General features: G+C 38.7%; 1 protein-coding gene across 1 annotated transcript in view; it reads right to left on the bottom strand.

The window, feature by feature from the left end:
* Positions 1–266: 266 nt before the first annotated feature.
* The window catches only part of LOC106873719 (death-associated protein kinase 1), a 218,404-nt gene continuing 204,803 nt past the window's right edge, over positions 267–13,867 (bottom strand). Inside the window, exons 16-24 of the mRNA XM_052972187.1 lie at positions 11,936–12,037; positions 10,615–10,713; positions 9,222–9,299; positions 8,404–8,593; positions 7,242–7,349; positions 5,927–6,121; positions 5,146–5,408; positions 3,048–3,236; positions 267–1,615 (exon numbers count right to left, since the gene is read on the bottom strand). Coding sequence (XP_052828147.1) covers positions 389–1,615; positions 3,048–3,236; positions 5,146–5,408; positions 5,927–6,121; positions 7,242–7,349; positions 8,404–8,593; positions 9,222–9,299; positions 10,615–10,713; positions 11,936–12,037 — 2,451 coding nt within the window. The 3' untranslated portion in view covers positions 267–388. The remainder of the gene's footprint in view (positions 1,616–3,047; positions 3,237–5,145; positions 5,409–5,926; positions 6,122–7,241; positions 7,350–8,403; positions 8,594–9,221; positions 9,300–10,614; positions 10,714–11,935; positions 12,038–13,867) is intronic.

Consider the following 13,867-nt stretch of genomic DNA (forward strand, 5'->3'; position numbering starts at 1 on the left):
GACTAAACATTTATACTGATGGGGGGGGGGGGGAGACTCAATACTAAAAACAGAGTCATCAGAATTATCATAAAATTCTTTCTGATTGGGACTTCAAATTTCCTTTCGATGGTTTATTCAACCAGTTGCATAAGCTGTAAGGAAACCTCAAGAGTCCCAATCAAAATGAATTTTCTAACACACACACGCATACATATGTATACATATACAATATATATACACACACACATACATATATAGACATGTGTATGTGTTGCAGCTTGGAATACAGTGAGATAAAGAGAGAGAGAGAGAGAGAGAGAGAGAGAAAGAGAGAGAGAGAGAGAAAGAGAGAGCTGCCAGTGTGAGCACCATTATGTGACAGTCCATTTTATTTCTCCTCCAGCCCCTACCGAGACAAACTAGACAGGGTGTTTGTAGATACATTAGTGCCCTGTCGACTTCCACCACTATTGTCTTCCCCACTATTGTCTTCATATCCAACTTGGTAAAGAAGAAAATGGGGGTAGAGAGCTTCAACAATGTCCCCACGACCCATCTCTTTCAGTCTATTCACTAATATGGTCACAGTGGCATTAGAGTCTGATGACCATTCTTCTAGTGTTCGATTCGTTTTGCTTTCGTGCTTGTTGCTGCTGGAATCCAGTGAAGGGAGAACTTTTGTAAGCCCAAGTGTTACAGCTAGCAGGCACCAGTCTCGCCCCATCGGTTCAGCAGGGTCGAGCATGGCACTCAAAATACGTCTCGCATGGATAGTCAGCATAGAAATATGCAAGTCCACCCCCAATGTAACATTATCCATGACATCAGGGGAACCGAGGAAAATAACCTCTGCGATGCATTCTGGTTCCATTTTGTCCAATTTGACACTAAGGGTATGATTCAGTTGACATTCAATGAGCTGTCTTGGAGAATAGCTGGATACCACTTTTACATGTTCTTCTAGCTGTCCCCTGTGAAGTATGTGTCGCTCTATTTGAAAATAGGGACAGATGTCATGAATGATTTGTTCGACAGCTGTGACAAAGTCCTCGAGGAAGTAGAAAACTGCTGTCCGAGATTCTTTTGGACCACGGACTTTGATTTCAAAGAATTGTTCATTTTTGTCCATGTTTAGGATTCCTTCTAACTCACCACAGCAGTATTTGGAACCGTGGTGCCACTGGTACAAATCAAGTGAAGGATCATCATTCTCCAGCACCAAAGTCCTTCTCAGCTGTACCTGAACTCTCGGGAAGAGGTATTTGAACTGATTACCGGAATCTGACACAGATATTATCCGCATCCCGCCGTAGATAGCATCTGCATAGTGTTGAGAGTCCTTCTGCCAGAGACCATTCAGGGTTTCAACGAAATTCAAACAAGGGAATTCATATTCGACGTCACCATCATTGTCACATTGTGTACAGACTTCGAGACATTCGAGAACCTTAAGCAAGTCTAGAGCATCAGTTTCGGGGTACATTAGTTGAAATTCATCGATGGTAAAACAACCTGTAATCCGAGTCTGGAGGATCTTGTCATGAGAAATGAGGTTTCCAATGACATCCGTACACAACCAGTTGGGGTGGAGTACCACAAGGTCAGGCCCAGTTTCATTTTCAAGGTAAATCACCTGAAAAGTAAATAATAATGTTGTTAGTATAATAATAATAATAATCCTTTCTACTAAAGGTACAAGGCCAGAAATTTGGGAGAGGGGACTAGTCAAATGCATCAACCCCAGTACTCAACTGGTACTTTATTGATCCCCAAAAGAATGAAAAGCAAAGTCAACCCTGGCAGAATTTGAACTCAGAATGTAGCAGCAGATGAAATACTGCTAAGCATTTTACCTGGCGTGTTAACGATTCTGCCAGCTCGCCACCTTAATAATAATAATAATAATAATAATAATAATAATAATAATAATAATAATAATAATAATAATAAGAATAATAATCTTTTCTACTGGAAGCACGAGGCCTCAAATTTGGGGGAAGGGATTAAGTTGATTACATCGACCCCAGTGCGTAACTGGTACTTATTTGATTGACCCTGAAAGGATGAAAGGCAAAGTTGACCCCGGCAGAATTTGAACTCGGAATGTAAAGACAGACGATATACCACTAAGCATTTCGCCCAGCGTGCAACTGATTCAGTCAGCTCACCGCCTTAATAATAATAATAATAACAATGGTTTAAAATTTTGGTACAGGGCCAGGAATTTTAGGGGAGGGAATAAGTTGATTACATTGACCCCAGTGCACAACTGGTACTTATTCTATTGACTCCGAAAGACCAAAAGGCAAAGTTAACCTCGGTGACGTTTGAACTCAGAACAGACAGATGAAATGCCACTAAGCGTTTTGCTTGGTGTGCTAATGATTCTGTCAGCTTGCCCTCTTGATAATAATAACAATAATAACAATCCTTTCTACTATAGGCACAAAGCCTGGGTTTTGTGGGGAGGGGAACAGCCGATCACACTGGCACCAGTACTCAACTGCTACTTAATTTATCGATCCTGAAAGGATGGAAGGCAAAGTTGACCTCGGTGGAATTTGAACTCAGAACATTGGGGCAGACACAGACAAAATACCGCTAAGCATTTCGCCCAGCTTGCTGACAATTTTGCCAGCTCACCTCAATAATAATAATAATAATAATAATAATAATAATAATAATAATAATAATCATAATGATCCTTTCTAGCTCTGGCACAAAGCCAGCAATTTTGATGCGAGAGGGTTAGTCAACTATATCAACTCCAGAGCCTGATATGTACTTTTGTATCATCCTTAGGGGGATGAAAGATAAAACTGACTGAGGCAGGATTTGAAATCACAATGTAAAGAGATGGAACAAATATCAAAGGCAGATGCTCTAATGATTCAGCCAATCCACAATCCTTAATAAATTCTAACATTGGGAGGATTTATCTTATTTGATCCCTGAAAGGGTGGAAGAGACAAACAAAAAGAAAACAAAAGACAAAAAAAAAAAATATTACACTAGTGGAATTTGAACTTATTTAAATGTACAGCAAGCAAGAAAACAAGACTTACCTCACCAATTAACTGTAACTGGTGCACAAGGGATTTTAGATCGATTTCACCTGCTAAGGGGTTAATCTTTGTGCGAACATGCTCTGAGAAACTCTTCCAATCTAATACTGGATATGATGATGAGGCTCGACGCCAGTACGGAAGTTGTGAGACCATGAGTTCCAAGAAGCCAGATGTTTGTGGTAATGACTGTTGAAATAGATGTAACAATGTCAATATAAGTCCTTTATATGCAAAAAAGCAGTACTGGATTAAAAAAGCCATCTGTATATCACACTCAATGTAAATGCATTGCAAAAAAGAAACTTTACTGGGATATTCATTTGAAGATATTTTTTATGGATGTGCTGCGTTTAATTCTTTAGCATTTAATCTGGTCATATCTGACCCAAATATTCCACCGGTTTCATGTTAAACCTGACCAGATCCAACATCTCACACTTACCCTACAATGCCATTCTAAAAATATACAAACACAACATTGAAATCTCGAAGCCACAAGATAATGCATAATTAATTCAAAACAATGTAAATAAATAAACAATATATTTGACAAGGAAATCTGAATGCTGAAGGATTAGAAATACAAATATATCTGTAGTGCATTCTCATCAGCCACTTCTAGGACGATTTTTATCTGTTACTGATATATTTGTTATTTAACAAATAGGCGCAGAAGTGGCTGTGTGGTGAGTAGCTTGCTTACCAACCACATGGTTCTGGGTTCAGTCTCACTGCGTGGTGGCACCTTGGGCAAGTGTCTTCTACTATAACCTCGGGCTGACCAAAGCCTAGTGAGTGGATTTGGTAGACAGAAACTGAAAGAAGCCCGTCTTATGTATGTATATATATATACATATATATATATATATATATATATATATGTATGTGTGTGTATATGTTTATGTGTCTGTGTTTGTCCCCCAAAATCACTTAACAACCAATGTTGGTGTGTTTACGTCCCCATAACTTAACGGTTCGGCAAAAGAGACCGATAGAATAAGTACTAGGCTTACAAAGAATAAGTCCTGGGGTCGATTTCTTCGAAAGGCTTTGGTTGGCCCAAGGCTATAGTAGAAGATACTTGCCCAAGATTTTGGGACCACAGTGAAAGACATCTTCCCATGATACCATGCAGTGGAAATGAACCTGAGACCCCACAGCTGCAAATATAACTTCTTAACCACACAGCCTTGCCTGCATCTGTCTGTCATCATCATCATTTAATGTCTGCTCTCCATGTGGGCATGGGTCAGACAATTTGACATGGGATTGGCTAGCAGGGAGCTATCCAGACTCCAATTGTCTGCTGTGGTATGGTTTCTATGGCTTGATACCCCTCCTAACACCTGTGTGAATGTTTTTAACAATGAGAGGTAACACCCCAATAGTCCATTAACCTCATCTCCAAGATCAGTGGAGTTAGCATATAAGAGGGGGTGCTGAAAAGTTCTTGGCTTCAAGGGTATTGCAAAAGGCCTGGTTGGAAGCCCAACCTTTCATGTTCTTTTACAGGGTTTATAAAAACTGAAAGATTGCTGCAATAAGTGTGTGAAACTGAGAGGGGAATCTATTGGATAAAATCATAATCAACTAATCTTCTTGTATTTTCTTTTACCCAGAGCTAGCACCCCCTTGTGTATATACATACATACATATATATATATATATCATCATCATCGTTTAACGTCCGCTTTCCATGCTAGCATGGGTTGGACGATTTGACTGAGGACTGGTGAAACCGGATGGCAACACCAGCCTCCAATCTGATTTGGCAGAGTTTCTACAGCTGGATGCCCTTCCTAATGCCAACCACTCCGAGAGTGTAGTGGGTGTTTCTACGTGCCACCGTCAGGTGGTACTGGCAACGGCCACGCTCAAAATGGTGTCTTTTACGTGCCACCTGCACAGGAGCCAGTCCAGCGGCACTGGCAACAATCTCGCTCGAATGTTTTTACACGTGCCACATATATATTTGATATCAAGGGAAATCTCACCAAGTCAAATTAAAAATTTCTTTTAATCTTAGTTTCAATAATCTATTTGCATGTGAAAGAGAGGAACAAATAGAGGAGAGTAATTTCTGAAGGTGACCAACCTTTACAATTTGTGCCTTCATTTCAGCAATTTGTCTTTTGAGAGCTTTCATATCAGATGAACCAGCCACCTGGGTGTCTATAACGAATACTCGATCCACAATTTCCATGTCATTGCCAAACTCCTTCTGTGCCTTTGTAAGTATCATTTGTGTCTCTTTACAGACATATTCACCGCGATTGTTACGGTTGCAGTTGGTAGCTTGATCCGCATGAGTTGCAACGAGGATGACCCCAAGTGGATTTAAAGGTTTTCCACACTGACCTACAACAACAAAAAAAATGATTAGATGGGAGTGATTGTTGTTATTTAACTTATGTGCCTGTATATGTGAGTGTGTTATATTGTATTTGTATATTTTTCGGAGTGCATATACAGGTGAGAGCAGGGTTGGTGAATGTGCGTGTGTGGGTAAATATGTTGGTTTGCATCTGTGTTTCTGTGTCTGTTGGTGAGTGCACATTGGTAGGACGGTGAGTTTTTGTTGGTGCATATATGTCTGTGCATATACTGCCATAGTTACTGTGAATGAAATTCTTATATTGGCCTTTTGGTGCAAAATGCACACTTCCAATATGTGAGAAGTTCTCTCATGCTTAGTGTATCAGTATAGTTTGTTCTAATAGAACATCCACATTTAAGCAGGGATAAATGTTACCTCTTGGTATTAATACTGCCTCTGTTGCTAATATGCATTGGTGTGTGTGTGTTAATGTGATGTCAAATGCATGCTCATGTACCAACATAGGAGCAGAAGGTTAATGAAAATGGTTCCAACTTACCCAGAGGAGGTTGCAGACCAGCCCTGGACTTGACAAAATTCAACCAGAACATCACTTGGGCAATTTGCTCATCAAAGGAATCCGTTAGACTAAATCCAATAATGGTGACACAAGTTTGGTCATGTAAAAAATGGTCGTAGAGCATATAATAAGGTTGGTAGCCAGAGAAGTCCCAAATGCTCACATCACCAATTCCTAGGGAATTAAAAATGATACATGTAAACATGTGTAAATGCATGTATGTTCATGTGGGAGAGGGAGAAAGATTAAAAAGGGTGATGAAGTTAACATTCACATATGCATGAACACAAAACAGGAAGTCTTCCTCTTCCTCATCATCATTTTTACATCTACTCTTCCATGTTTCCAACGATCAGTTGAAGACGCTATGAATGTCCCTAAATGTGAAATGGCAGCAATAATTGACAAATGAATACCTTTATGGAGACCTGCTGAAAGTTAGTGAGAAGATCAGACAAAGACGGCTGCATTTATTGGGTCACTGCATGTGCCACCCTGAACTGGAAGCATCTAAATTGGTCTTGTGAAACGCATGTCATGGTGATGTAAGAAGAGGAAAACATTGTCACACAAATATTAACTTGATTGCAGGCACTGGCCTGGAATGTACCCTGGACATTCAGGCACTGATGATGGGTCGAGAAGTGTGGTGGTTTGTGTTAGAACCCAGCCATAATAATAAAATAGTGGATCGGTTGGAATTAGTTGAGGTAGATTTTCTATGGCCAAATTTCTTTCCCATTGCCAATCCCCGCCTGTTTCTAAGCAAGGTAATATTTTACCCCATGGTCAGACATGTTTCCATGAAAGAGTTGAAATAAAAGAAACAGCTTGATACTTGATTATGACTATTGTGCAATGTCAAGACAAACAGATACAAACACATGCATAAATACACACATGTGCATACCCACACACACGCACACACACACACACAACAGCAGCTTTGAGTTTCCCTCTACCAAATTCACTGACAGGACTTCAGTTGGCTTGAAGCTATAGTAGATGACAATGACCCAAGATGCCACATGGTGGGACTGAACACAAAACCATGTGGTTAGAAAACAAACTTATCAGCTACTCCTGCACATAGTGAGTCTCACTTAAATATATAAAATACAAAAGAAAAAAAAAAGCCTAAAAAAAAACTGCTTAATCACACGACCATTAGATGGGAGTGATTGTTGTCATTTGCAGTAGAAAATACAATTATGAATATTTTGGGATCTTGGAATCAAGACACAGTGATTCTTACTTCATTGTTAACAAAATTTTGGACAGGAATGGTACAAACCTTTGACATTTACTTGTTGGATGTCTATTCCTTTGGTATATGTAGGGTTACCAATTGAGTAGCAAAGTGGTGTTGGTAAGCTGTATTGACGTAGCATCCGGGACCGATCTGAAAGAATGGAATGTGAACTCCAGTTTAATAAATTTACCACAATTACAGCTATACAAGTTAATATCTTTCTATTACATTTGTCAACAACAACAGGTTTCTGACTCAGGTATAATGTCTGAATGAATAGTAATTATGAAAAAAATGGCACCGGAGGGGTGATGCTTACACTGTGCACAGATAAATTTTTTTACAATTTATAGTGTAGGCGCAAGAGAGGCTGTGTGGTAAGTAGCTTGCTTACCAACCACATGGTTCCGGGTTCAGTCCCACTGAGTGGCACCTTGGGCAAGTGTCTTCTACTATAGCCTCAGGCCGACCAAAGCCTTGTGAGTGGATTTGGTAGACGGAAATTGAAAGAAGCTCATCGTGTGATGGCACCTATGCCCAGCGTCGCCTTTCTGGCACTTGTGCCCACGGCATGTGCAAGGACTTTCGAGTGAGATCGCTGCCAGTGCCCCTGGACTGGCTCTTGTGCGGGTGGCACATAAAATACACCATTTCGAGCGTGGCCGTTGCCAGTACCTCCTGACTGGCCTTCGTGCCGGTGGCACGTAAAAGCACCCACTACACTCTCTGAGTGGTTGGTGTTAGGAAGGGTATCCAGCTGTAGAAACTCTGCCAAATCAGATTGGAGCCTGGTGTAGCCATCTGGTTTCACCAGTCGTCAATCAAATCGTCCAACCCATGCAAGCATGGAAAGCGGACGTTAAATGATAAGGATGATGATGATGCAAGAAGCAGCTAGGTTTCTTTCTCTGACATTTTACATAGTTCAACGCAGACAAGTTAATGTGTGACAAACAAAATAGAAATTTTACAAGCAGTTTCTATAAAACTAGTTTTTTAACATTGAATGGCTCCAAAGGGATGCATAGATAAAAAATGGTTGAAAACCCTTGTTTTATATGAAGAAAGATATATCTTTACCAAAGTGTCTAACATGGAATCTCATAAATAATAAACAAGTAAGTAAAAATTTTGTCATGTGATGTGTGTTGAAGCTGTAATAATGTATTGTATTCTAAATAGAAAGTGTTGAAAATATACAAACTTTTCTCTCTGGCAGATAGAGAGCCAGTACTAAAGAGGCGCCCTCGAAAGAAACTGTAGAGGGTGCCACATTTGAGAGATTCTATAAGGGTAGATTTTCCAACAGCAGTTGAACCAAGGACCTTAACTTTGATTCGAGACAGGTTTTGATTCTGTGGATTTAATTGTTGGATGAAAGCAGTAACTCGATCCTGTGCAGAGAGAAAAAACAGCAGTCATTAATAATGGTTAATAATAATAATAATGATGATGATGATAATGGTTTCAAATTTTGGTAAAATGCCAGTAATTGTGGGGTGGGGGTGGGGGTTAAGTTGATTTCATTGACCCCAGTGCTCAACTGGGTTGATGTAATTGACCCTGAAAGGATGAAAGGCTAAGTCAACCTTGTCAGAATTTGAATGCAGAACATAAGAATAGATGAAATGCTGCTAACAATTCTTCCAGCTCACCACCTTGCAGTGATAAATAATGGTTAATAATAATAATAATAATAATGATCCTTTCTCCTGGGGAAACTGAGACAGTGACAAGCAGGTAGGTATCAACAGGATTAGCCATTTTGTTGCTATATTTCTGTTGAAATATTTTCATTTCAATTAATTTTGAAAATAACGAAGAATTTAGTAAAATAACATCGTCATCATTAAGCTGGTAATTAGAATATAAATTAACATGAAATTTAGACAGTGTTTGATTTAGATCATTAGTATGTAACATTGTATCATACAATCAAGGGACCAGTCTCAGTGAGGTTAGCACCAAAAGGTTTAAAGAATTATTTATTGAATAAATAGAGATAGAATGTGTTTAACTTACCCCATGGACCTTATTCAGCAGTTCAGCAATCTCTGTATAACCCTGAGCTAGTGCCATGATTTCAGCAGTAACACCATCCTGATGCCAACAGAGAACATAATAATAAATGTTAAAGAAACAGAGAAATAATCTGTAAAAAAAAATTTTTTTTAATTAAAAAAAATAACGCCAAAGACCAGGCACTGACCATCAAAGGATATTAGTGAAAATCTTTATATCTCCACTTCTATAGTAATGAGTAAACAAAATAGTGTTTGCAAGCCTATAATTCATCTTTCTTATGGTGTTGGAAAGGTCTAAAAAGTTTAAAACTGTGTAAATTTGATTCAACATGGCAATTTATGTGCCTGATTATTAGTCCTCCCAATCCTCAATCAACAATCACAAGAAACAAATATAATCCCCTACTGGTCACCTAATTTGATAACCCTGTACAGATAAGGGTGTCTAGTTAAGATGTACATTTGCAACTATGGGATTTCAGATTTGATCCCACTGTGGCACAGCTCACTGAGTAAGCATGTTCTACAACAGACTTGGGTCAACCAAAGCCTTTATGAGTGAAAATTGGTAAATAAAAACTTATTGGAGGGATTGTTCATATTCTTGAGTCTTCACACTTCTGCTGGATCCTGAGTCTTTAGAAGGGTCCACTTTAATAACAAGCATTGAGGATAGCTTCCTCTCTTCTTCTTACCAGTTTTGGATACCTTGAAAAGGGTCAAGGGAACAGATCAAGCCATAATACCTTTCTCCTCACTGTCTAGGTCCACCTAGACGTAAATTTTAAAAAATCAAAATGATCAGGAGAAAAAGTATTCATAATCTCTGCAGGCCCAAGTCGAGATTTTTACAGCAGGTGTCTTGCCTCAACAACATTGTAATTATCCTTGGCAGCTTTTCCTTCAGTATCACTACCATCATTATCATCATTTAATAGCTATCTTCCATGTTTGATGATTCAACAAGAGCTGGCAAATTGGAGGACAACAGTATGTCCCAATATCTGCTTAGGCAAAATTTCTATAGCTGGGTTGCCCTTTCTAATACCAGCATTTTACAGAGTGTACCGAGTGCTTTTCACATGGTACTAGCACTAGTGAAAATAATTTGCAGCTTGCAAGGATGGGGAAATAACTGAACCCCAGCTTGGATATTTGCAAACTCTCCTAAAGGATACCCACAGAGCAGGTATTATGTTACACTGGGGTACCCTGATGAAGTACAGCTCACTGCTGTTTATGACCCGAGGCTATATCAAAATTCCATGCAGTGGGATTGAACCTGGAACTACACAACTGTGAAGCAGGGTTCATGTATCTACTTTTATTAGCGACATAATTTAAAACAAAGACAACCAAGAAAGAAGAGAGATGAGAAAGATGAATGTTACCTTATTCTTGGCATCAGCATTTGCTTCTGATAGTAAAAGACACCGGACAATTTCAATATGACCAGCCTTACTGGCCAGGTGTAAAGCCGTTGCTCCTGCCTGTAAATGGACAATGAGGGAAGGTAAAAAGATAAATGAGTAAATGAAGTGACAAAGATAAACAAGGAAAAAATAAGGAAAGTGGAGCATGAGACAGAAGGTAAAAAAAAAAAAAATTTTTGAATAAAGAAAACCCCCCAAAACATAGAAAGAACAAAAAAGATGAAAGAGAATAAGGTGGGTGGGGTGGAGTTTGATGGTGGATGGGCAAACACTGAAAGTGAAAGGATGATAGAGTAGCTTTGTAAGCTCATTGCCTCAAGTTCAAACTCACCATCAGCCAGAACAGAAGTGTTAATGGATTACAAAAAACTAAGAATCAAAAGAAAACACTTTCAAAGAGGAGCAGAGGAGTGGGGCGAGGAAGGAATGGGAGTGGCTTAGCAATGGGAAGTGAGACTAACAGAAAACAACCTCATTTGTTCTAGTGGAATCCCTTCCGACTAGGACATGAGGGTTTGAGAAATTGTATCGAGTGGAATGTCAATAGAATGTGGAGATTAAAAAATCTGAGGAATTTAAGATGGGTTACACTTAAATCATCTCTGTTTGCAGCCGTTAGGTCGTGCTTTCTGTAATTAATCCAAATATCATAATAGGGGATTATATAGACCACCACCGCCACCAAGTCTAATTACTTATATAGAAAAGAGTTTAGCTCTAGGCAGAGATTAAGAGAAACACTGAGAAGAAAGTGTGTGTGCATGCATGTGCATACTAACAAAGAGTGCACATATACATACACACACATATATATATGCAAGTGTATGGGCACTAATAGGCATATGTATGTAAATGTATGCATGTATGACTGTGCACATGAATGCATGTAAATGTAAGTGAGTACAAGTGCCCAAAAGTCTGTAGATATAAGTATAAGTATGTGTGTGTGTGTGCATGTGTGTTTGTGTCTGTTCCTGACCACCACTTGACAACAGATGCTGGTGTGTTTATGGACCCCGTAATTTAGCAGTTTGGCAAAAGAACTGATAGAATAAGTACTGGGGTTGAGATATATTTGACTAAACTTCTTTAAGGTAGTGTCCCAGCATGACTGCAGTCCAATGACTGAAACAAGTAAAAGATAAAGCTCTAAATCACCAGGAGTTACAAGCCCAGTGGCCACCCCCACCTGATTTAGCCATATTACAGACATAGTGACAAACGGACAGACAGGTTGATGAATAGACAGGTATACAAACTGACAAATCAATATACTGACCCTGTTAGTCATATCTACAACACAACCATAGGCACACATTGCCTGTACAACAGGAACTAGGCCATTTCTTGCAGCAATATGTAAAGCATTTTCTCCAGTTTCCTGTAAGAAAGACAAGAATTTAAATATACATCAACCTTAACAACAGCTATTGATTTTATAACATTGGTACAAAGCCTTGAATTTACATGGATCAGGGGTATAGTTGACTTAAATGACTCCAGTATTTCACTGACAATGTTTTTAATTGACCTCACAAGGGTAAAAATCCAGGTTGACTCCAGTAGGATTTGAACTTGATATGTAAAAGGATGTGATTAACATACAGCACAGTGTTTTGTCCATAGCTCTACCAATTTTCCCACAGCCATAAGCTTTGTATGTAAATATGTGTGAGTCATTCTATTGAGCTTATCAATAATAAAGAAGACTAAGGCAAGCTGGGAAATTGTTAGCACTTGGGGCAAAATGCTTTGTGGCATTTCATCTGTCTTTACATTCTGAGTTCAAACACTGCTGAGGTTGACTTTGCCTTTCATCCTTTCAGGGGTCAATGAAATAAGTACCAGTTGAATACTGGGGTTGATGTAGTTAACTTTCCCCTCCTCTGAAAATGCTGGCCTTGTGCCGAAATTTGAAACCAGTAATAATGAAGACTATTTTGAAGCAAATATGACTGACTCCAGTATATCACTAACATTTATGTTTAGCAAATTCAAAGAGAGATGAGAGAAAGTTGAATGCAGCATGTGTTTGCATGTGTAGCAGTTGTGGATAACCTGTGGCCCCTTGGGACTTTCTGAATGACATACCTAACAAAAAATTACCTTTACTTTTGTTAGTAGTGCAGCCCACCTGATGATGCACCATGTCTCATGTGGTTTGCCTCTAAAAAAGGCTGCTCATGTTTAGTCTAAGCTATTTCTAGTCAGTAGGCTTGTGTCTATTTTTGTGGTAAGCTAAGTGAAGACAAACTATCACTCTGTCATGTAGACCTAAGTTATTTGAACAAAGACACCCTTTAAGTTAATCTTATTTACCCTTTGGCATTCAGATTACTCTGTCAAATGTAATGCTTATTTATTCACATTTGTGTTAAATTAATCCTGCATTATCTCATATAGCTTCAAGATTATGCAAAGGAGGTTGTTTATTTTTAGAATGACATTGTAAGGTAGGTGTGAGAGGCAAGGTCTGACCAGTTTCAATATAAAAGGAGAATATTTGGGTCTGATGTGGTTGGTTTAAATGCTGAGGGGTTAATTATGTTGCAAAGACTGTATAATGTGTGTGTCTTTGTGTTTGTGCCCTCACCACTACTTGACTGGTGTTGGTTTGTTTACACCTCTGTAACCTAGCAGTTCGGCAAAAGAGATGTCATAAGTACCAAGCTTAAAAATAAAGTACAGGCAATTGATTTGTTTGACTAAAACCTCCAGCATAGCCACAGTCCAATGACTGAAACAAGTAAAAGATACATACACACACACATACAGATATTTAGGACAAATACAAATATAAACAAAACCTCTGTGTGTTTTAAGTAAGCACACGCTTCTATTTATTTCACTGCAGTGCTTTGATTAATTAATAACTCATGTTGCCAATGCATGTACTATTACATAACTAAGGAAGACTAAAATAAGTTCTATTAGAGGTTTGTATAAATTATAAATAGTTCTAAGTTGCTAGTCTTCAAGTGGATAGGAAATGAGTAACTAATCACTGATGAGATGCTAATAGATAATGAAACTAGTAATATTGATCTAATTTTCTATCCACAAAGAGAGGGTGAGAAACTTTGTGGTTTACCCTTGATGTCTACATTTCATTAGCAATGAGTTAACTAAAAATACATTATCATAAATATATTTTACATCCCTCTTTTATTGACTGTTTGTGTCCCTTATATATATATAAGATCGGAAGAGC

The sequence above is a fragment of the Octopus bimaculoides genome, chromosome 12 (assembly GCF_001194135.2).
Source record: "Octopus bimaculoides isolate UCB-OBI-ISO-001 chromosome 12, ASM119413v2, whole genome shotgun sequence".
NCBI classification, from domain to species: domain Eukaryota; kingdom Metazoa; phylum Mollusca; class Cephalopoda; order Octopoda; family Octopodidae; genus Octopus; species Octopus bimaculoides.